The sequence below is a fragment of the Triturus cristatus genome, chromosome 4_2 (genome assembly GCF_964204655.1).
Source record: "Triturus cristatus chromosome 4_2, aTriCri1.1, whole genome shotgun sequence".
In the NCBI taxonomy this organism is placed as follows: Eukaryota; Metazoa; Chordata; class Amphibia; order Caudata; family Salamandridae; genus Triturus; species Triturus cristatus.
Genome location: NC_140586.1, coordinates 269,550,423 through 269,573,881, shown reverse-complemented (window position 1 = coordinate 269,573,881; position 23,459 = coordinate 269,550,423). Strand labels below are relative to the sequence as shown.

Genomic DNA, 23,459 nt, shown 5'->3' with positions numbered 1-23,459 from the left:
GCTACTCTGCACTCCTCGGGGACTCTAGTTTGCAGAAAGGTCTTGGATTGGAATGTTTCCCTTTATGAACTATGAACACTAGCACAAATATGACAGCTAGCCACATATCAAAAAGCAAGCTTTTCCAAAGTAAATGTAATGTCCTTTCTGTGGTCACATTTTGGGTCTATCATGTCCGGGGAGATAGCCCACACACAGCATTCCCATTCTCATTGGGAGTAGAAGGTGAATGCTAAGCGATTGATTACCAATCCCAGCATTCCAGCGAGTTCAATCACAGAAATGTTAGGACATTCATTTTTTGACTAATGCTTTACATTTACAGTGCATTCTAGGTATGAAAGTGGCAGATTCCTTCCAAGTCAAATCACTATGCACTCCTCTCGGTATCTAGTTTAAGAAATATGTAGCAATGGTAGGCTACCCATGTGTGCCTGCTGACTATGGCTCAAATTTTGCGTTTATCCATCTACCTAAAAATTATCTCTTCCAAACACATTTGAGGCCCTGTATTTTGGGCGTCCTATTCTAAGTGATGTCCACAAAACAACTTTTTTCTTTTAAATACATCCCTGGTTACATTTTAAAAAATGCATGGTTTCCTTAAGACAAAATTTTCGTTTACAATGTTTCTCCTTTTTAAGTATGCACTGTACACAATGGGAAACCACTGCAAGCCATAGCCCGATTATTGCTTTTTAGATTAACTACAATCACTACATATCTTTGTGACCATAAGAGTCTGGCAGACATAATATTTTTTTTCAACATTTAGTTTCATAGAGAAAACTTTGAGCAAACTACACAAGTGAACTTTTATTGAATTCAGAAAGTTGTCCATTTATTTTTTTTATTTCAATGTGTTTTATTAAATTTTATACAATACAAGAACACATTAGCAATTCTATTACAGGGTTTGCAACGATTCGTCCCCTCGCTTTTAGTCTATGTAAATCTATGCATTCCCTACCAGTCATAACAGTCAAGAAGGACAAGAAAGTAGAAAGGATGATGAAAGCAAGGGGTGAAAGAAGAGAAAGAGGACAGGCACTTGAGAATTATATTGCTTATACATTACATCTAACATTGGCTGGGACCATTAGGACCCGATTACATTCTTGTGAGGGCGGCGCTTCACTGGGATGTCAGGCAGTGTCTCCTCGGCCTGCCACGTTTTCACGGGGGCTCGAAAGAGTCTAGGAACGTGTCCAGGGACCTCCACATCCTTCTGTAGGCCGGTTTCCAGGGTGAGTTCTGTAGATGTCTTTGTGGTATCTTTCCAGTTTGTAAGGACCATTTTTACAGCTGCAGTCAGTAGTAAGTCCAGTAGGTCCCTGTCATCTATTGACTTCAACTCTCACTGTAACAAAGAAAAAGGGGACCTAGCACACCTCATCCTGTATTGCCCAGCTCTTAAAACATTCTGGGGAGAAATCTTTAGGCTCTTAAATAAAATGTTTGACTGCACTCTAACAAAAGAATTCTCCACTATCACCATGGGATTTATGAGCATGGAGTTGAAAGTGGTCCATTTTTTTAAATAAATTATAGGTTTCTGAGTTCACCCATGGGTTTCCCCCATTTCCTCTACCAAAGTGCATAGAACATTTTGACCACCATTGAGAAACTTAAAGACAATAACAAAATATATTTTATTTCCTTCTTTGCCTTTTTCTGAAAGCTGGGAAGAGGGTGATTACAGCTCAGCCTCACTTTTGAGGATATCATTTTTAGACACAATTTGTCTCACAGAATTGTTTTGTAATTTTGTTACTGTTTTCGCTAGCCTCTCCAGTCAAAATCGCAAATCCTGTGTACCAAGACAGTCCCCAGCTTTGGAGGGGAAAGATTGAAATTTGGCCTGTATATTATTAGTGGGAAAACGTTAGGAAGAATTATGTACAAACTGCTTCAAATGCCAGGTCGGAAAACGGTAAAAGTGAAGAGGTTATGCACTAAACTGGTGAAAGACCACTCACCCTGGTGTGTCTTAATTGTATTTCCTCTTTAAAAGTCGTAGAGTTTTTGCAAATTTTTCAGTATTATTAGAAATAGGGCACCCCATCCCAATGTCAACAAGCACTGGGAAAAGTCAAGGGGCCCGATTCACAGAATTAACTTAAGACTAAATCCTAAACTTACTACTTTGTAGTATTCACAGAATGCACTTACTACTTTTGGTATTCACAGAATGCACTTACTACTTATGGTATTCACAGAATGGATTTACGACTACTAACTTTACGTCCGCACTCGGGCCAGAAATTCCGGGCCGGAGGCGGAGCTTCCGGGCCGGAGGTGGAGATTTCGGCCATGGCTAAATCTCCGCCACCGGCCGGAATCCCCACCTCCAGGCCGGAAGCTCCGCCTCCGGCCCGGAAGCTCCGCCTCCGGGCCGGAATTTCCGGCCCGAGTGCGGACGTAAAGTTAGTAGTCGTAAATCCATTCTGTGAATACCATAAGTAGTAAGTGCATTCTGTGAATACCAAAAGTAGTAAGTGCATTCTGTGAATACCACAAAGTAGTAAGTTTAGGATTTAGTCTTAAGTTAATTCTGTGAATCGGGCCCAAGATGTCTGGATTTAATATGGTAATACTTTCGAACGCAGGCATGCACAAATGTGCAACTGTCCCATCCACTTGCTTTGACCAGGCTTATTTTATATCAGAAAGAGGTAACACATGGAATCAGGGCCGGCTTTAGTACTGGTGGCGCCCTGTGCGACAATGTTTGTTGGCGCCCCCCCCGATGACCACCTCGCCACGGATTCCCTCACTACCAGCATTCGACAATGCCCCCCCCAAGTCTCCATATCCGCTGTCTCTTAAATTCATTTATTTTTATAGCGCCACTCATACCACTTTACATCACACATACATTGCACGGAGACAATCGTGCATGAGTAAATCAGTGTTTAGGGAATGTTACATAAGACAGAGGCCTACAAGGTTTAGGAGTCACATGTCATTCATACTAGTAAGCAGTATAGTTTAAGAGTCCTTGGTCTGGAAAAGCACTAATTCAGAATTTAAAATGTAACATCATTGTTAGGGGTTTTCTTTAATAATAAGGACTGATTTCTACCCAAATAAACCCTTTTTGCAATATTAGGATAAGGAAAGACTGGGCAAAAAAAAATTAGCTGTAATCTAATCCTTGCAGTTTTCATGCAGCTCTTTGAAGTTAATAGCTCATTGCTCTAAATTAGTGTTTTAACTTTTAAACTGCAAGTAACAAAAGGATCTCTCTGACAAAAGTGATAACCCATTGGCCTATTTATAGTATATGCACTTTGTGATCTGAATTGGACACGTTCTTTGCAGCAGGCATATTAACCCTCTGCGCTACGATGAGTCAAAACTTCCACTACCAGACAAAGCTCCGGTCTCTCTACAGAAAGAACATTAATCTCATAGTTATCTTGACATGTTTATTGATGCTTGAAAATTGCTGGGACAAGGAACGTGGCATCAGGTGATTTTAAAACAATAAACATGGCGCTTCCACCCCAAGTCAACGCCCGGTGCGGTGGCACCGATCGCACTGCCCTAGTGCCGGCCCTGCATGGAATGTACATTGTTAGTCTGCCTGCAGCCTACACGATACTAATGGCAAACCCCTGTCACTAAACCAACGCTTGTTGTGAAAATTCAAATACATCCCATCAAAGATTTGATGTTAGCAGATGTACCTTCACTAATTAGTAGCAAGAGCCTCATTGCACCCTCAACCTTCGCAGCAAGAAGAAAAAGCAAAACTCAATGCCGTCCACATTAAAAACAATGGGGCAGATTTACAAGCCCCTTGCGCCACTTTTGCGTCCCTTTTAACATAGGAAAAGTGACGCAAAAGTGTTGCAACAGGCTTGTAAATATACCCCAATGTTTTAAAGAGCAGGTTCTCCAAAGTTTCTTGAAAGAAACTGATTACGAAAATGTAACGGAAACATGTTACGGCGACGCAAACTGTAATGTGCAGACGGTGCTATAGTCAGTTAGTCAACAAGCATCTTTAGCACTGAAAGTAAGTTTGATTTGCCATTGCTGACACTTGGGCGGATATTTACAACAAAATGTCGGAATGCTGTGTTACTCCAAATTGTTAACTCCATGCTCTGACATTTTTAAAACGCGGGGATGTGCAGTATTTACAAAAAAACTGCACACTCCTGTGTTTCTCCTAGCGCTGGTGCTAATAAAGCTGCCAAGCGCCACAGAAGGCACCCTTGTGCGATGTTGCAAGGGTGCCTGCACTGCAGGGGTGATTGTTTATGTGCAGAAAGGGCGGTTTGCTCTTTTTATGTGTGCTTCAAAAGGCAGCACACATGGAAAGAGCAAAAAACAAGGAGAAATTAATAATTTCCCCTCGTATCGCCAGTCTAAGATCAGGTATTCCCTGGTCTTAGTTTATGACGCTGCCCCAGCCTTGTAAATATGGGGCAGGGTCAAAAAGCAATAGGTGTTGCAGCTCAATGCCCACTGCAAAACCCATTGCATGCACCTTTCATACTAAGTGAAGCATGTAAAGAGGCCTTATTACAAGGCGGCGTTAGTCCACGTTAAGTGGATTAACACCACTTTGTAAATAAGGAGAAGGGGATATCTCCACCAGGACGTCACTAAAAGTGACGTTCTGGTGGCGATGCCCCCTTGTAAATATGCCCAGATTTCTGATACGTTTATGCAAGGCGACGCAAGGAAAACGCAATTCTTCAGTAATATTTAAAAAGCCACATAAGGGGCAATTTGCACCGCCTTACATGGCTTTGTAAAAAAATGTGATGCGAGGCAGCTGCTTATGCTGCGTTACATTACATTACAGGCTCGGAGGCATCCATGGTGGAGCATGAGTGTTCCCATGCATCCACCCATGGATTTTGGTGCATTCCAAGATTGACTAAAGCTAGTAAACCTAGGAATGCATAAAAATGCCACACCTTCCCCAGTAAGGCGTAACAAGGAGAAATCTCTTTATTTCTCCTCATTAGTTCCTCTTTCCACATGTGCTGCATTCTGCAGCACACATAAAAAGAGCAAAATGCCTCTTAGGATTGTTGGTGTCTCTTCCTGCACAAAAACAATCCTGCCTGTAATGCAGGCTAGGCTAGACTCCACAGTGTGTGTCAGCACAAGGAGAGAACAGAAATGCTCCATATCTTTTCAAATATGAAGCTTTTCTGCACTCTCCCTTTCACTCAAAGCAGCGCAGCAACTTTGCTGGCTGCCCTGCGTTGCATATAAGATTAGTTAATGTGCTCGTGTTCGGGTATACATTTAAAGTCTCCACCCAATACAAACTGTCAATTTTCACATACGCTCAAAAAGTAAAATCTCAATGGACCATATTATCAAGTAGTTGTGTCGCACTTGCACCTCCCAATGGGGTGCATGTGAGATGCAACTATTAAGTGGGATTAATCAAGCCACACAATGCCATCCTGCATGGGCCCATGTGGTTTGATATATCTGGAGTAACACAACGCAGCACAAATCGCTGCATTCCTTTACTCTGCCTCAGGGAGGAGCTCCATGGGTGGTGCATGGGTTTTCCCGTGCAACACCGATTGATTTTGGCACATTCCCTGATTTACAGTAAGTGGTAGACCTGGAAATGCATCAAAACTGATACTCATTCCCTCAGGAGACATAATGAGGAGAAATATCTTTATTTCTCCTTGTTGTTTCCTCTTTATATGTGTGATGCATTCTGCAGCACATATACAAAGAGGAAAATGCATCAGGGGATAGTTTTTGTGCAGAAAGGTGTCTGTTCCTGCACACAAACTGTCCTGCTTACAACGCAGGCACCCTTGCATAAGCGCTTGGTAGCACATTGTGCGCCAGTTCTGGGAAAAGACACTAACGCGTCATATAATGTTGAATACAGCACATTCCTTCCCTTTGCCTGTCATGCAGCACAGCAAGGTGACTTGTTACTCTCCATGCCTTGTTGAAAGACATGCCTCAGGGCATCTATGCACTTCCGTGTTGTGAAATGTTTGTCTTTGGATGCACTGAAAAAAATGAAAAATTGTTTTCTGTATCTAATGCATGAATGAGATAAAATATGCAATTTGTGATGACTCAGTGTACTTTTTAAATTTTAAGTGTTTATACTTCACAGTAGATAATCACTGATTATTTCTCGACAAACACTTGGTAGCTGCTGGGCAGCCAGGGTGGACCACTAAACAAGGTCATTAAATTCTGTAGGCTGCATAGCATTCGGGCTCTTCAAGAATAAATTAAAAACCCTGGCTTTTACAATAAAAGATTAAAAGGTTAACTGTGTTATTGATGCCTTTCCCTAATGCCCATGTACTATATTATAATTAGCTGGGCATGCTAGTTGATGACCAGTTACACTGGGAGATGCAGCTCTAAGAGAAGTTCCAAATGCTGCTTAGAATGGACTGGAAAGATTTTATTAGTAGTTCACTGCAAAAATGTTTTAAAGTGAATACATATTTACTGATTTATTAGAAATGAACAAACCTCTTCTAGTTAATTATATATGTAACAAAGGGGGCAGGGTCAGCTGGGCACCCGGGCAGACTTGCCTGCAGTGCCCTGTGTTGGTGTTGCTCACTGATCACCTAATAGGGATGACAGGATGGTGAGTGACTGTATGATAAAGCCGGTAGCAACAGGAGGTGTTGATGCTCCTCTGGAACCAACAAGGAGAACTGACCTTCACTGCCAGCCTTGGAAAACGTTGAGGCCTTTTTCCCTGGGTGAATTGAGATTACCTAAAATGCAGCTGCCATTTTCTCCAACCCATTGGATTGACAGGCTACTCCACCAAACTCTAACTCTAAGATGTGCTTCTATGTGATAAAGTAGAGTGGAGGACTTTCTGAAGTTGACGAGAGTCTTATGGATGACATTAGATCATATTGTTATCTATAGTGCTTGTGGCCAACTTAACTTTGCAGATGACTTCACAAAGACTCCGAGAAAGGCTAAGATAATTTCCACTAGCTTTTCTTATGATTTCAGGTGGAAGGGATTCTGTGTATGGTGTCACTAGAGATAAGTGGGCCTGAGAATTTGGCAAGAAGAGACAGTACTACCTCAGCTTCTTTATTTAGCTGTCTCCAGTTCAATTCAATAAATGTTCATTTGGCTGCTATCACTGCTTATCGGAGATGCTCATCCTAGACATCTTTTTCACTATCCCAATGATTAAAGAATTAATGCAGGGCATTAGGAAATGTTTTCTCCAGTCTGTGTACCTTCTCTGTCCTGGGAGTTTAACATTGTCCTTTATAATTTGACGGGCCCTCATTTAAATACATGCACAAGGCAGATCTGCAACATGTTTCATGAAAAGGAGCTTTTGTTGCGGTGATGACATCAATCCAGAAGAGCACAAAAGATTCAGGCTCATAGTTAAGAGGAATCTTTACTTTCTATCCCTTACAATCTATCAGATCTAAAGGGAGTTGTCACGTTGGCTGAAAAAGTGAGATAGCAAGGGACAGTAGTCCAACCGCCATAGTACACATTCAATTTGTCAGCACTGAATTTGCATTAAGGTTTGGAAAGGAGATATGTATAGATGAGATATGTTGCTTAGTCCCAAGACTGTGCATTATGTTTTTCTAAAACTAAAATTGGCTATGCTTAGTGAACAGTTTTTTTAATAAAGCCTTGGCTGCTCAGGTAAATGGAGAAGACAGGTATCACTTGGCCGAGTAAATTCGAGGGCCACTAGACAGTTTCCAACCGCTCACTTAAAACCTGCTTAAGGAGATTATAGAACCCCCTGGCTTCTTAGCTGTTATCTGGGAACTTACAAATGATTCCGAGGATGCTGCCTTCTCTTTGTACCCTACTCCAGAATTACCTATCTAGGGACTTCTGTAAGCAGGATATGGAAAGGAATTTTGACTTGCTTCTTTAAGAATAAGAATTGGAAGAAACCTTGGGTTCTATTCCATAACTGAAATGTGACTATTCAATTCACCAATTAAGCATGTGTTTGTCAAGGTTCTATTCCAAACTCCCAGGATCGATTCGATGCTTAAGTGGGTCCACCTCTCAATCGCCCCACCCTCTGAAGCTATAATAGCACAGACGGTTGGGGGGATTAAACAAGGGAAGGAAAGGAAGGGGACAGCAGGGAAGGAGGCCTATAAAGCAAAAAGCACCATAAGAATAAACAAACAAATCTTTCTTACACTATAACTATCACCTTATTATTGTTTTATAGGTCTCTAAATACCTATAAAAGAAAACAAAGGCTGTTCTGAGCTTCACTAGAAAAGAAGAGTGCCTTCTTTTTTCTGGAAGCTCCTCTCCAATTAATATGCCTTCTGAAATAGGAAACACAATTAGTAATGTGTTGGAAGGGTGTTTCCTAGCCATTCACACATGTGCATGCTTTCTCACTCACCACATAAACCATACAAATTTGCATCACAGGGGGGGTTGACTCAATTCACACACCAAATATCCCTGCTAAGAAAAAGGAAAAGATTATTCAGCAGGCATCAACACATCAACGAATTTCTGGTTTTAAGGCATTAGTGCACTCATGCCCTTTCCCTTGGCATCATACCAAGTGACTGATATTAACCTTCACATTAATGTAAAATCGTACAATGAACTAAAAATCCAATGTGATAGCTCGTCTAGCAAAGAAATGTAATTTGCATTTATATGAAGCTTAATCCGATTTACGGCATGTAAATTTGTTCTGCGTGTCGGAAATTATCTCCTTGTAACCTTCGTTCCTTGGCAAATTAAGGAACTGTTCCCGCTACAAACTAGGTAGTTTTGGGCAAGTCCCTACCATTTGCATCACCAACTTTCTTTATACAAGGCACTTATGGCTCTGTCAAGGCTCCGGGTCGAACAGAGTGAAGATTTAAGCATCCGAGCATGAGGAATCGAAACGGTGACTGAGTCAACCTTACCGCTCTTTTGCCGTCTTTCAGAATGAATCGCTCGGCACTGGGCAGGCCCGTATCAGCACAAAATACGCAGCAACTGACCAACCCCGGAATGGCCTTTTTATCATCCAGGTCACGGTGTTGTCCCTCGTACGTCAGCAAGGGTTGAACAGGGGCTGCTGGGTGTTGTGGCTTTTTTGTCTCGGTGACGTCGAGTGCAACATGCCTTTCACTGTGAAAGCTCCGTTCCTGAACATATCGGTAAGCATTGCCGGCAGCATGTACCGCTATGTAGTAGCGGAATTCATTTATGTGTAACAGTGTTATAAAAACTTTGCACAGTTCTAGATGTAAACAGATACTGGGAAGACAGTTGCCTTACACATTTCTGTGGTCAACTCTCACTCTTTTTCTGTTTCTTCCTCCTCCCCTCACCCATGGCTCAGAAATGCCTGTCCTCATTGTGTCAGACATTAGACCTCACTGACTTTTGAGAGGTGCCCCTGGCAAGTACCTCACTCTTCCCAGGTCCACAAATCTTTCACAGGTGAACTCGACATGTGTCTAACACTGCAACAGACCTACTAGCCTTTGAAAGGTCCGCCTCAGTCCCAACTGACTATGCTTCAGCCCTACAACCTGTTAATATTGCACTTGACATGTGACCAACTCTACATCTAGCCTACCAAATTGTCAGAAAGGCAACTAAAGTGTGAGTGAATCTTGCCCAGCCCTATCTGCCTCCCCAAGGCTCACCTAACTGTCGCTCTTCCAGACTTTTTAGCATTTCATATGTGTGTCCACCATGTGAAGACTCTGCCCCAGTCCTACAGGGAGTTCCGATGCAAGTGTGACACAGTGGCCTTGAAAACCGCCTATCGAAATCTTTGTCCTCTCAAAAAGAGGGAGTTTTATAGGTCAAATTGGGAAGTAATGCTAACGGCCATTGTGCACAAAAATAGTAGGATGTTTTGGAGGCTGGTGAATTTGGTAACCCTCTCATCACCATCTTCCCTTGAAGCACAGAACAGTGAGGAAGACAGGCATACTTTTATTCACTCACTTTATAGTGGTGGAGATCTTGAGAAGTGGGTGGCAATCGCGTCCTGTCTCCAAGCTGATGTGGAGGCGATAGGTAATACGCAGACATCAGTAATTCTCTCTGAAATATTCAGCACTATGAAGGCATGCAGGGCAGGTGGGCCCTATGGTTTGCGATCTGTGATTTTTAAGAAAGAGCCTAGGAAGTGGGGTCTAATTTTGATTGTGTTTTTCAAGTGGGTTACATATTCAGGTTGTCTCTCAGATTCTTGGAAAGCCTGTTCATTATCACTTGATTAGCATGTTAGATATTACTTCTAAAATGTTTGCTCAAACTTTGTTGAAGCATTTAGCTGCTTGGGCTTTCGACTCTGGACTGATCCCAGTTGAGCAAGGGGGTTTAGACCAAAGTAGTCTATAATAGACCACTGTTTCACCCTGTGAAGAGTCACAAAGAGGTCAATGGAGCTGGCAATGGCCTGTGCTGCTGCTTTGTTGACTTCCGAGTGGCTTTGACAAAATGGACAGACGTACGCTCTGGTCATCAGTAGAATACCTATGGGACTCTGTTAGGTCTGGCGACGAGGCTCCACAGTGATAACTGGGTTCAGGTTGATCTAGGCGGGTTAGTTAGTTTGTCAAGGATAATCCCAGTACAGAATAGTTTGTGCCAGGGGTGTTTATTAACCCCTTTGCCATTCGGTCTGTTCATTGCAGACCTTCTCCAGACATTAAGTGCCTCTCATAGTTTTTCATCGAAGATTGGGGCTGGGCATACTAGCTGCCTCTTGTATGCGGACAATCTCGTACTGAGGGATCTTACGCCTATTGGGCTCCAAAGAAAACTTAATGCTCTGAACTACTACTGTCTTGAAAATAAATGAACTATTAATGTTGATAAAAAAATACATTATTCTTTGCAAAAAAGAAAATGGACCTTTACCTGGTTCTTAGGGAATGTACTGCTGTTCAGAAACACAGGACTATAAGAAATTCCCCCTTCTCCTAGAGTTTGGTCTTTCTCATATCACTGTTTGCTTCAATCTTTCTTTTGAGCATTAAGTACTCTTCAAAGTGGTGCTTTAAGCATATCATACCTCGTGTATTTTAAATTCCGACATCTATCTTTCAACTTTCTACAAGGGGCTGAGTGTCCATTGCTTTTGTTTTGAAAAAACTGTTACCGGGAGCATTTTAGGGGCACGGGGGCACCCTCACCACATGTTCGAGGGAGTGATTTAGGGGCAAAAGGGGCACCTTAACTTGAGGGGGGGGGGTGCGCAGGAACGCTCACACTAAAATGAAGGAAACAAATATGTGAGTCATGGAAACTAAGCCAAAAGGTTTAACAGATTTATTTAGAAGGTGCAACTTCAAGAAAAAGGCATAAAAACACCAACTATAGTGACCTTGCATTCACATATAGCAGAAGACATTTCTACATGGAAGCATTGAAATCGTTAGAAGAGAGACACTTCAGAAAATGCAATTATGACGTGTGCAGAATACAAACCTCAAAGACACATTTATAAATGCACTATGAAAAACATAATTAAAATCAAGGAAAATGTTCTCAGAATGCAAAACACATTTGATCTAAAATGCTGAGAATACTCACGTTTAAACCTAAAAGAAAGCAGCCTTGCAAATGTAATATAAGCATTAAATTCTCAATAAGAAAACACCAATTTAGAGACAAAATAGCATACATAGCATATACAGCAAATATATTGGCAAGTTAAATTGTATCTTAAAAACAAAAATCAAGAGCTCTTGGGGAGCACCCACACCCGCCTGCCATCTACAAACAGACTTCCTTTTTATACTCTTTAATGCAGTGAGAAGTGCCTACAGCAACGTCATCTCACGCCAGTCCTACCTACGTCAATTACACCACAGTTCTCACAATTATCAGAAGTGTCGTGTCTATCCTACTAAATGCGGAACATAGACTAGGTGAAAGGTTATATTCTCAGGCCAAGCACTCGACACATGCTGTTTTTTGTTTTCTGTGTTAGTAGGCTGGTGTGTGCAAACATAAGATCCTGCCCTGTCACTGTCCTCCTGTCCCGTCTTTATCAATGGCTGCTTATTCAATTTAGTACAATAGCTATGTGTCATTTAAGCAGTATCTCAGGTATAACACTGTGATCACAATACACTATAAGGAGCGTAGTCATTATAATGGCAGCAATGGGGGTCAATGCTGCTAGTAGCACCCATGATCATTTTCTCTAATTGTTCTGAAAGTCTTGAGGCATTGTTCCAATCGTTGCTATGTGTGGCTAGTTGGAAGAATGTCTTATCTTCTGCTGTACTTTTACTCTTTTCAAAAGTCTGCTGAGTAATAATGTAGAGCCTCAGTGATGATACAGAAAAAGTAACCGTTGGTGCCTGTCTTCAAGTAATTTGAGACGTTACTAGCCCTTCTATTACTTAGGCACTTCCAATATGAAGAAAACAAATTGATGAGAAAGGTAAAGATGTCAAGTTGTCACAACTTGTAGACTGAGGGGTTGGGGCATTGATGTTACCAGATGTTCTTTAGGTGATGTATCCTTGGGGGGCCCCTTACACTCTCTTCCTTTCTCTGCTGTGTAGCACGTGCAACCCTTCAGGATGAGGTTGGGATACCATTCCCACTTGGTAGTTTCCGTGGAACACATGTAGTTTCCGTGTGGCTCCTTGCCCCTTGCACAACCCCTCAATCACATGTGAGATGAACGCCGGTCCATTGTCAGAACCCAAAAGCATAGGTACTCAAAAGCGCGGTATGAATTCTTTCAGGAGGCACTTGGCAACAGTTTGTGCATTGCTGTTCTTGGATTGGTATGCCTCAGTCCATTTGCTGAACATGCACACAATAACCAACACGTACTTGTAGTTTGAGTAGGGGGTATGTTGATGAAGTCCATTTAATGTGGGGAAATTAAGTGGCCTGGGGCAGTGGAAATACAGCATTAGGAAAACAGTCTGATCCTCCCTTCACATCCTACAAGTGATGAACCATGAAAAAGACGGGCCATGGGAGCATGCATTATCGTTGGTAAACATATCTTTCCATTTGGGCCTATCAAAATTCCCTCTTCTGTTTGCCTACATCCTCCCCTGTTCCCTTCTTCCTTTTTTTCCACCCCTTTCAATAATATAATTAGGGTCATAGTACATATCATCATCCCTTATCTTGATATCATGATATCATGTGGAGTAGAAGCAATTTGAACCATTGTGTTCTCACAATCAGTTAATGCTATTCCTTTTTTTACATCTGCATCAATAAATTCTTTACCAATTGATACATAGTCCTTGGAGGAGGTGTGTGCATCACATTATACAATTGAAACTTTGGTAGCAACAGGCCTTGCAATAGTTGAGCTATTAATGGTGCATGCTGCATTTGTTGGCCAGCTGAGGTAAGCAGGGAATTCCAATTGAAGGAAAGAACCTAAAAATTATATTGGCATCCCTATACGACACTTTTAAAAAGAAATCCATTATCTCAAAAGGCAAAAGAAGAATTAAACATTGTACTATAGCTTGTCCCAACAACAAACATAATTGAAAATCTCTGTCACAGCAACACCTTTGGGAATCAAAATACTCATAGTTGTCAAAATGTGCCAAACCTTTATACCTTGAAATCCAATTGCAAACACCCTTAAAGACTGCACCTCTATACTAAAAGACATATTTAAATCTGTAAACGCTGTATCCTTAGAACATTATAATATGAAGCACTGTTATTCAATGCACACTATCCTTCTGTATTGGCATATACTCATTACTAATGATCAATACATAAACATAATATAAACACAACATTACTACTTTTCCTATTACTCCTATCCTTTGTAGTCCTTGGCGAATGCACTGCATTAGAATGCATTTTAGCACATTCCACCATACAACAATATTCTCTCCAACTCAGAAGAACCTAGGAATGAAAAACATTAATATACATACACGTTATTTCTTTTAGATACACATATAAAACAGCACTTCTGCTTGCGCCATTCAAATAGTCAAAACCCATCAAGAACGCAATATACCTAGTGCTATTCTATATATACATCTGCTTGTGAAGATGGCGGTGTTCCTGTTGCGGCTGATCACCGTCTTCTTCCTCTTTGGACAGTCAATGGAAACACGATGCCTTCCTCTCAGCAATGCAGACAGATGTTGGTGAATAGACTAATACTTTAACATGTCTTTTTTAAAAAAAATCTGTGTTCCAGGACTGATAGGTCGGAGCTCAGGAATGATGGGGCCCTTCTCCTTCCGCCTGAAAACCTGAGTAGAAAGAAACTTTGCAGCACGTGTTAACTTATACAAATATATGTCTTCTTTCATAATTTCAATGTCACTGTTAGGTCTAGTTAATGTGACTTATACATATATTAATTGTATATGGGGCGTTAGGTGGTTATCGGAACATTGTAATATTTGTGAGTGAAAACAGAGTGATCCATGGGCAATAAACTATTTTTGCTTTCTCTTAATTTATTCATTTATTTATTTCCCTCAATTGTGGCGCTTATTTTCTCTATTTTATTTTTAAGCAGTCCGTTCAGGCATTGCTGAAAGTTGTTGCTGCTTTAATATCATATTGGACACATGGTCAAGTTGTCATCCAAACGTGTGGGAAAATGTAGTAGGCCTGAGCTTGTGGCATGGCAAGTCTTTCCTGTTCTATTCTTATTTATATTTTATTTCTAACCAGACAAGAGGTGATGAAAACAATAACATTGAGCTTATCTATGCAAACATCCTGCAATATTTGGTGTAATTGTCAGTGTGAGTCTAGCTGACCAGGTCGGCCTTTGCATTTTGTGCATTGAAATATGGATGCCTAAAGATATTAATCAGGTCTATAATGAAAAATTATAATTGGTCATCTAAATAGAGAGATATTCATATGCATTTGAAACTGTAAGTATTTTCTTTTCTGCCAGGAAACTATCAGGCACATGCATCAAAGGAAAAACCGGTCGCAAACGGTCAGAATCTGCCCCTTTGTGACCAGTATTTTTGCATTTGAGATGCATCATCCCAAATGCAAAAATCGCAATTTAAGAAATCTCTAAATTGCGATTACTTAAATTGCGATTGCATTTAAGGAGTCCCAAATTGAGATTCCTTAAATACAATGCATTAAAGTAAAAAAATAGGGGGAGCAAATTACCTTGAAGTTGAACTTCATGGTAATTTGCAAAAACTTAGAAAAATGCACTTTTGTGCATTTTTCAAAGTTTCATGTTGCGCACTCACATGCCCTTAGGGCATGTGTGTGTGCAACATTTGTGCACAGATCAATTTCTGTGGTGCAATAGGGTGTCATTGTGACACCCTTGCACCCTTGAAATTGCACTACTGGTACTCGCAATTTGCTCATGCAATCTCCAATTCATTCCTATGGGCCTGGAGGCTCATAGGAATGAATGGGTCGGCTTTCCTTAATTGCGACTCGCAATTTGCGAGTCGCAATTAAGGAATGTGTAGGAATCGCTATTTTTATAGCGATTCCTACATGCATAGGCTCTTGCAATTCCTTAATTGCGATTCCTTAATAATCGCAATTAAGGAATCGCAAAAGCCTACGTTGATGCATGTGCCAGTATATTACTTATATTGATGGTATTTTTAGTCTTTTAACATTGTGGGTCACAGAAAATTGTATGTACTATGTTAAGCCTATGATCCAAAAATATCAAAGGGAATAGCTCCATTTTACCTGGTATTACGCTTCTATCATTGGGCTCTGGGCGGTAAGAGATGGCAGTCCTTGACCTCAACTTATTATGTCACTTTTTTCTTTTGTTCTTTTGTGTGGCTGGTCTATCATTTTATGCTGGGCCAAGTCTATGACGTAATAGCATCCAGAAAACGTAAAAAGGTTGCTGTGTGACGTGGTCAATTAATGCCTGCGAAATCCTCCCCCCCTTTGTACCACTTGACTGAATATTCAAGTGGGAGAATCCATTACTAAGGGTCCAAGCACACCAGACAGGTGAGGTGAGTAATGTGAGGTGTGACGGTCAAGGAACTGATTGTACTTTATTCAGGGTGTAATGAGTGAAATAGGGGAGCCTATTTAAAACCGTGCTCAAAAAGACGTAACTAAGAGTCGTGAAGGCAGCTACTTGGAAGCTAGACACAGTATTCACTGGATGCACCGCTCACCAGTTGCATGGTCTCTAATTGAACCTGTCTCAGTTAAAGTGGGTGTGTTTGGCACGCACCCAGATGTTCCTACTGATCACTTCTCACTGCAGTGCACAATAGAGAAGTACACCTATATATAAGATTTCGCTAATCACTAGTGAAATCCTGTGCTATCACTGTGAGAGAAAGAGATGAGAAAGGCCCATAAGCCAGATAAGAGAGGGATAGACGCAAAATGCAGACCGAAAGAAGGAGAGAAATAATATAAGTCGAAAGGAGTTGGCTGCTGCTAGGCCTGACAGAGGAAACCACAAGACGATGTGATGAAGGAAAGTAGTTCCCCTTTTGGAAGCACGCAGTTGAAAAAAGACACCGTTAATCTCAATTGCGTTAAGATGCCTCCCATTCCTTGCAGAATTAAACGTTCAAACAATACAATTTACACCAAATAGTTAATCAAAATTCAAAATAAATGTGAGCTGCCAGACGCAGTCCCATAAATACGTATTTGTGGCACAAAGTGGGAGACGCCAGACGCAACCTCCTGTCACCAAGTACATACTCCAAAATATAAATGTGAAGAACTAATTCAACAAATAACAGCTTTCATATATAAAAACAATTACAAATCTAGTCATTATTGGTCTCACTAAATACATAAAAGGTCGGTGCGCCAGGCACAGATGCTTAAAAAGACAACCATAATGCATGCTAAAAAAAGACCACAACAAAAAGAGATTTGACCATAAAATAATCGCACTTCAATTATAAAAAATGTGAAGCATATTATGTACACGTCTATTTATATATATAAACCCACAGAACTATTTGCGCATTCTCCTCTGATGGTCTAAATGTGTACAGAAGGATGTCTTAGAATAACATAGCAAAAATAAACGTCTTTACGTTTCATTTTAACACAGGAAGAGAACAGAAAACCACATTGGATGGCGTTTTGTTCACAAACCATAATCACACAATACTCATGTTCACTGCCTTTGGAAATAGAAATATATACTGACAGTCCCTCGCAAAAGCGGAGGAAGTCTGATAACTGTTTATCATAAAACCTCACTTGCCAGTCACAAGACGTAGAGTGGCACATCTTATTCGGGACTCGGAACCGCTCCTAAGCCCGCAAATAGCTGAGATTTGCATCATGCAAACTCCTTGGCTTCCTGCACAGGTGTCCTGTCCCTCTTGGACAGGCTAAAATGTGTGAAAACTCTATCTCAGTAACACAAAATATATCTATATAATGATAAAAAACCCATAATGTAAACTCTAAAAAAAAGGAAAAAACAATGCTTAAGCTAGCGAAAATCTAATAATTCACCTTCTTTCTCAGGACTATTGACAGAGAGTAATCTTCTCCTCCCTGTCCATCCTTACAAGTGGACAGAGGTATACCTTATATCTATTTGCAACAAACCCACAAATTAATACTGAAACATGCCAGAGGCAATCTTCCCTTCCCTTTCAGTCCTTGTAACTATCCAAGAAATCAAAGGGGGGAGTGAAGAGGGAAGAGGTAGAATCCACTAGCCAAGGAATTTTTTAACTATTTCACATATCTTTAATGACCCTGCCACTCCACACACTACACATAATCACGAATCACGAATAAAAGTGCTCCAGCGTCTACGTGGGTCGTAGCACACCCCGTCTTGTAGAGGGACGGGAAGACCCCAATGATGAAGCATGACACTGAATCAGGTTTCAGTGTGTGAGGGGTATTTTACAATTTCAAAAATATTGCCCTTCCAATATATAAGAGAAGGGGCTTGCTTTTCCACACCATCCTTTATTTGTTTAGAACACTTAAATTAACTAAATTACTTAGAAAAATAGGCGGTAGAATCCTTGTGTTGTATAGTCCTTGTAAATAGATAGAGGCCCCTCCCTGCTTTCAGAGAGGCACGATTACCACTTATAACAATGATAAAACAAAAATAATCACTTGGAAGATGCCAGACGCACTCTTCCCTTCCCTGTCAATCCTTATAAGTAGACAGAGGCCCCTCTTTGGCTCTCAGAGAGGCACGTAAAACAACGTATATCTATTTATAAAAACACATAATTCGTACAATCTCCTAACATCACTTTTTGGCTCAGAGTCCACTGCGCACACGTTTCCTTAGCTCGGGAATGTTCTTTTTAATGCGAGACCAGTTTAGACAAGAAATTGAGACATCGGACACAGATGTCCCACAAGTGCTTTTAAAAACTGCTCACAGAAACAGTACATCAGGCAGCCTCAGTAACTTACCCGAGCGCTGTTCTCTGTGGTTCAGTCAGGAAAGAGGCACGAAGGGTAGTCTGCGTCCAGGGTCCCAGTGGTGGTCTCCTGTCAGCTGGAGCTGCAAATTATGTCGAGGTCACCAAATATGTTACCGGGAGCGTTTTAGGGGCACGGGGACACCCTCACCACATGTTCGAGGGAGTGATTTAGGGGCAAAATGGGCACCTTAACTTGAGGGGGGTTGCGCAGGAACGCTCATACTAAAATGAAGGAAACAAATATGTGAGTCATGGAAACTAAGCCAAAAGGTTTAACAGATTTATTTAGAAGGTGCACCTTCAAGAAAAAGGCATAAATATACAAAATATACTGACCTCGCATTCACAGAGAGTCACATGGATCAGAAGGCATTTCTACATGGAAGCATTGAAATCGTTAGAAGAGAGACACTTCAGAAAATGCAATTATAACGTGTGCAGAATACAAACCTCAAAGACACATTTATAAATGCACTATGAAAAACATAATGTAATGTAAGGAATAAAATATATAGCAATGTCTTGGTTGCCACATCCATCACCCTGGTCTGACGCCCTTGTTGTGGGAATTTCTCTATTCTCATAGCCAGATGTACCCAGGATGCAGTGGGCTATATTGCGCCAGGATAGAGAGAGCCAGTGAACTCTGTGCCAGTGAACTCTGCGCACACGGGTAGGGTGGAGGCTCTATAGTTTGGAGCAGAAGGCCTCGCAGAGAGAAGCTGGTTGTGATTTTTTGTCAGACAGGCTTAGAACCTGCTGTTTAGTAACATGGGTGCAGAACTCTAGTCAATTTAACAAAAGGCCTACTGATTAGGCTGGTAGGGCCTACGTAGGGGTTCATAGTGGCTGAGTGACAAGGATGGCCCAGGGCATTTGTTATATAGTAAAACCGGACCCTCTGGTCAATTTAACACGGTCTACAAATTAGGCTGGCAGGGCAAGGATAAGAGTCTCATAACTCAGGTGTGGGCAGCACGGACCTGGGGTACTATATGATAAAAAATAGACCCTGCCTCAAAACAAACATGAAGGATTATAACTGCCCATTTAGACATGTTGTCTTGTCAAAGAATGTAGATCCGTCAGACCACTGTGATAGTGGTCACTATTTATGTCCACTGCTGCAAATGATTTTCCTACTTGTCAAACATAAAAAGACTGCACATAACAAAGTAGAGAATATCCCTCCTTTTGTGTATTTATTTTACTTTGTCACCAATGAACTTCCAACATGCCTTATTCTATGTGTAATTACAAACCTGCACACCTTTTCAATGACAGTTATAATTAACCAATACCTGATGAATGTGATGACACTTACAACAACCAATGGGTGCAGGGGACTGAGCCTAATGCTCTTCCTCACGTAGATTTAATGAGATCTATGCAACAGATAACGATTTGTCTGTCAGATTTAACAGCTAATTTTGTTTTTAAACACAGGGTACCACTGTTATGACCAACCTGTCCTCCGTCTTGAAAGATGAGACTGTTTGGGAAAAGCCACACCAGTTCTACCCAGAGCACTTCTTGGATTCAGATGGAAATTTTGTGAAGAGGGAGGCTTTTTTGCCATTCTCTGCAGGTAAAGATCTAGGTATTAGAAGAATATGCAGCGGTTGAGCTCTTGTAGTGGCTGCGTGTTCAGTGAACGAGTCTTACCGAGTATTTGTCGTAGTGGGTTGAGCACACGCTTATTTATACACAGGGAGTGGTTTCCCTTAAATAGTTGTTTGAGATTGACAGCGCACATAAAGGTATATTCAGAGGGTGAATGGCAGCCAAAGTTTTTGTGTTAGTGACTATAACAAAGTAAAATACAAACATGGGCTGAGCCCTTGTTAGAGGCTGTTAGGGACTGACTGGATTACAGGATACTTTAGAAACAGGAGCTGCCCATGCAGGTAAGAGTGGTTGGGTGGTAGTGGAGGGAGCCAACAGACGACGAGGAAAAATTAACTTTAAAAAAAAGAAAACCATTTACCTTGTGCTTGCTGCATCATCGAGTCTTGCAGAAAATTGTGTTTGTGTAAGTGGCTGTAGTATAGTCACACGAACACAGGAAGGTAAGGGTCTGACACAAGTTATGCCTAAGGGGGCAATTTATAATTTAGCCATCAGTCCTCCAGGATGCCGATTCACGAGAGACCCTATCTGTTCCTGCCCCATATAGGGCTGCTTTCTGAATTTAGGGATCCCACTGACTTTTGTGTAGGAAGTTGTCCTCATCTGGCTGTATGGGTGTCCTTATCTGCGCAAACTCAATCATGCCAGCAGCACAGTCACCGTGCACCATGATGCAAGGGTGCCTGCGTTGGCGTTAGGCTCTACTGAGTGCACCAGTATAAGGAGACAATAGCAATGCTCCATGTAATGGCAAATAAGGTGCATTCCCGCCCTCTCCCTTTCACGCAGCACAGAAAAAGGTCTTGCTGCATTGTAAAAAACAATTATAAATACGTGCCAATGCATATAAATGGCAATGACTTGTAAACATAATAGACATATCTCTGGCTGAGGATTTGTATGTAACTGGCACAGATATATAAATTCACTAGGGGACTGCCTGCCACAGTCTCTGTATAATTTACAAAAGCATGCATGTGTTGTGCTGGAAGACCTGGAAGAATTGTTGGGAATGAAAAACATGCATACATCCAGAGGACATCTGGCAGAGGCTGTGTTATTGGCCCTTGCAGATCTTTTCAGTAGTATGATGCTTGAGGCAGAATCTAAAGGGTGCAGGCAGTACACATGCGGCGGAAGGACACTGAGCCCAGCCTTACATCTGGTATAGAGATGCAAATTCAGTTTAGTGTTGCCATGCATAGACTGTGGCAAGAATACACACATACATATGTGCATATGTGCACCCCATTGCACCACAATACTACCACACAGATGTATGCAGTGAAGGGGCACCTGATTCATGCATAGTGTGTATTTAGATCCAAAATGTTTTGCCAGTAAAGTCAAAAACTGGCACAGAAAAGTATACACGCAATGGGGGGTGGGGGCTGGCAGAGGTCATGCATTAAACTGCTGCAGACAGGTATATGCATTCATGCCATACTTGGAATAGCATGTGTGTGTGTTTGTAGCAGACACATTTCTAGAGTGAAAGGACTTACCACTAAAGTTCCTTTCTATACTACCCTCCTTTATTTCTTTTTTCGCATTATGCTTATCTACAGTCGCCTTTCTGTTACAGGTCGCCGAGTGTGTTTGGGAGAGCAGTTGGCAAGGGTGGAACTCTTCATCTTCTTCACCTCTCTCATGCAGCGCTTCATCTTCACCATCCCTGACAACCAGCCGAAGCCACGAGAAGAGGCAGTGTTTCACCAACTGCATAGTCCTCACCATTTTAAAATCTGTGCAACAGTGAGATGATCTTTCTCAGTGGGCTTCACATTTTTACTATTTCCATGCAAAATAAGTCTGTGCTCTTACTTCTGATTTTGAGCACTGTCTATGTTAGGAAGAATTTGGTGACCTCCTAAAGGGATAAACTTATGAAGAACATATAGGACCATTGATATGCTAAGGCACCTGAATGATTTCGTACTGTAATTGGCACCTGTCTAGTGGAATTCCAAATTAATGATCACAATTCAGAAAACTTTTAATTCCAGAACATCCAGACCTAAATCCTCTGTTTGACAAGATTGAAATGAATTTCCCTAAGGCTCAGCATATGTAATATATGTCTTGAAACACTTCAGTCTTAGCAAAGTTTTAAAATATATTTTTCCATTGGTTCATTTGAGTGTCCTACAGTGTCTCAAAAAGCCATTTGCTAGATGGGAGAGGATAATGGAGGGAATTGATAACGAATAGCAATTCCAACCAATTCCATTTTGGCTTGGAGTACAGATTTTTGATAACTTGGATTGTTTTAGATTGTGATTAGGGAGGTGCTGCAAGATCCCTGTGGAAAAAAACTACTATGGTCTAATGTGCATCAAACACAGAGCACACATGTTTATGAGCAGCCTTGGTCAAATTGGTTTCCACTTACCAGAGAAAGAATGATCCGAGTTGTGAAGTATTTACTTGGACCTTAAACATAGAATTTGCTGTTTAAAATATAGGTTCTTTGACCTTGAACTTGGCCCTAGTGAAACAGAAATGGGGTTTTGAGGTATAGTTAGACCAGATTGAACCAACTTTTTCAGAGGGATTGTGTATTCAATTTCATTAGTGTGAGGTTAATTGCCTCCTTTTCTGTGCGGCCTACAAATATTAAAGGCAGAATGGCTATTCCGACCTTCAAAAGTCTGTTTATACTCTTGCCAAGTCTAAACTTCTACTTCTATCTTGAGGAAAACTTGATACAGTAAATCCATTTTCTGCTTGAGCTTTCTATTATATTTGCTGTGTCATCTCTTACATGTTCTGAAACTGAGATATGTAATAATTAACCTGTTTGTGTATTGCCACATTAAAAGTGCCTGGCTGTTCACTTTTTTAATAAGTGCACAATCACATATCGACATTTAAATTATACATATAACTGTAAACTATACAATAATTGTAATTATGCATATTGTACATATTTTGTTTGTTATTTTTGTGGAAGTCTCTGCTGGAAATAAACAAACAATTTGTATCTGATGAGAACATATATAAGTTACATATGTAGACATTGTCAGACTTAGTCACTACTGACCTGTAGATCTAAACATTGCTATGAACACAATGTGAAACCACCAGTCTATTTCCCCATCGACAGTGCCAAACATGTCCAAGTCTGTCGTTGACATGGTCAGCCAAGAGGGGGAAGGGGCATAGGGATTTGAGAGAATGCACATAAAAGAAATTGTCAGTTTGTGGTCATACAGCTTGTCTTGTCAGATAAAGGTTCTCTATTTTCTACAGTTCTGTTATTCTTTGCTAAAATATTAACTTAAAATACATGTTTTTTTCCATTTACATAGACCTCACATATTACATCACTCATGACATGGTCATTGACATCACTGATGATATCTCAAATGACATCATTCAGAGAGTGTGTTTCCTAAACGTTTGAGATTGAAAGATATATACTAAGTTAAATTGCTTTTCTTTCTGTAC

At 41.0% G+C, this 23,459-nt stretch overlaps 1 protein-coding gene across 1 annotated transcript in view; it reads left to right on the top strand.

Annotated features, from left to right (window-relative positions):
- Nucleotides 1-22,997, top strand: part of LOC146833614 (cytochrome P450 2D15-like) — a 160,231-nt gene extending 137,234 nt beyond the window's left edge. Inside the window, exons 8-9 of the mRNA XM_085601488.1 lie at nucleotides 19,827-19,968; nucleotides 21,595-22,997. Of these exons, the coding sequence (XP_085457614.1) occupies nucleotides 19,827-19,968; nucleotides 21,595-21,773 (321 nt within the window). The 3' untranslated portion in view covers nucleotides 21,774-22,997. The remainder of the gene's footprint in view (nucleotides 1-19,826; nucleotides 19,969-21,594) is intronic.
- Nucleotides 22,998-23,459: the final 462 nt, after the last annotated feature.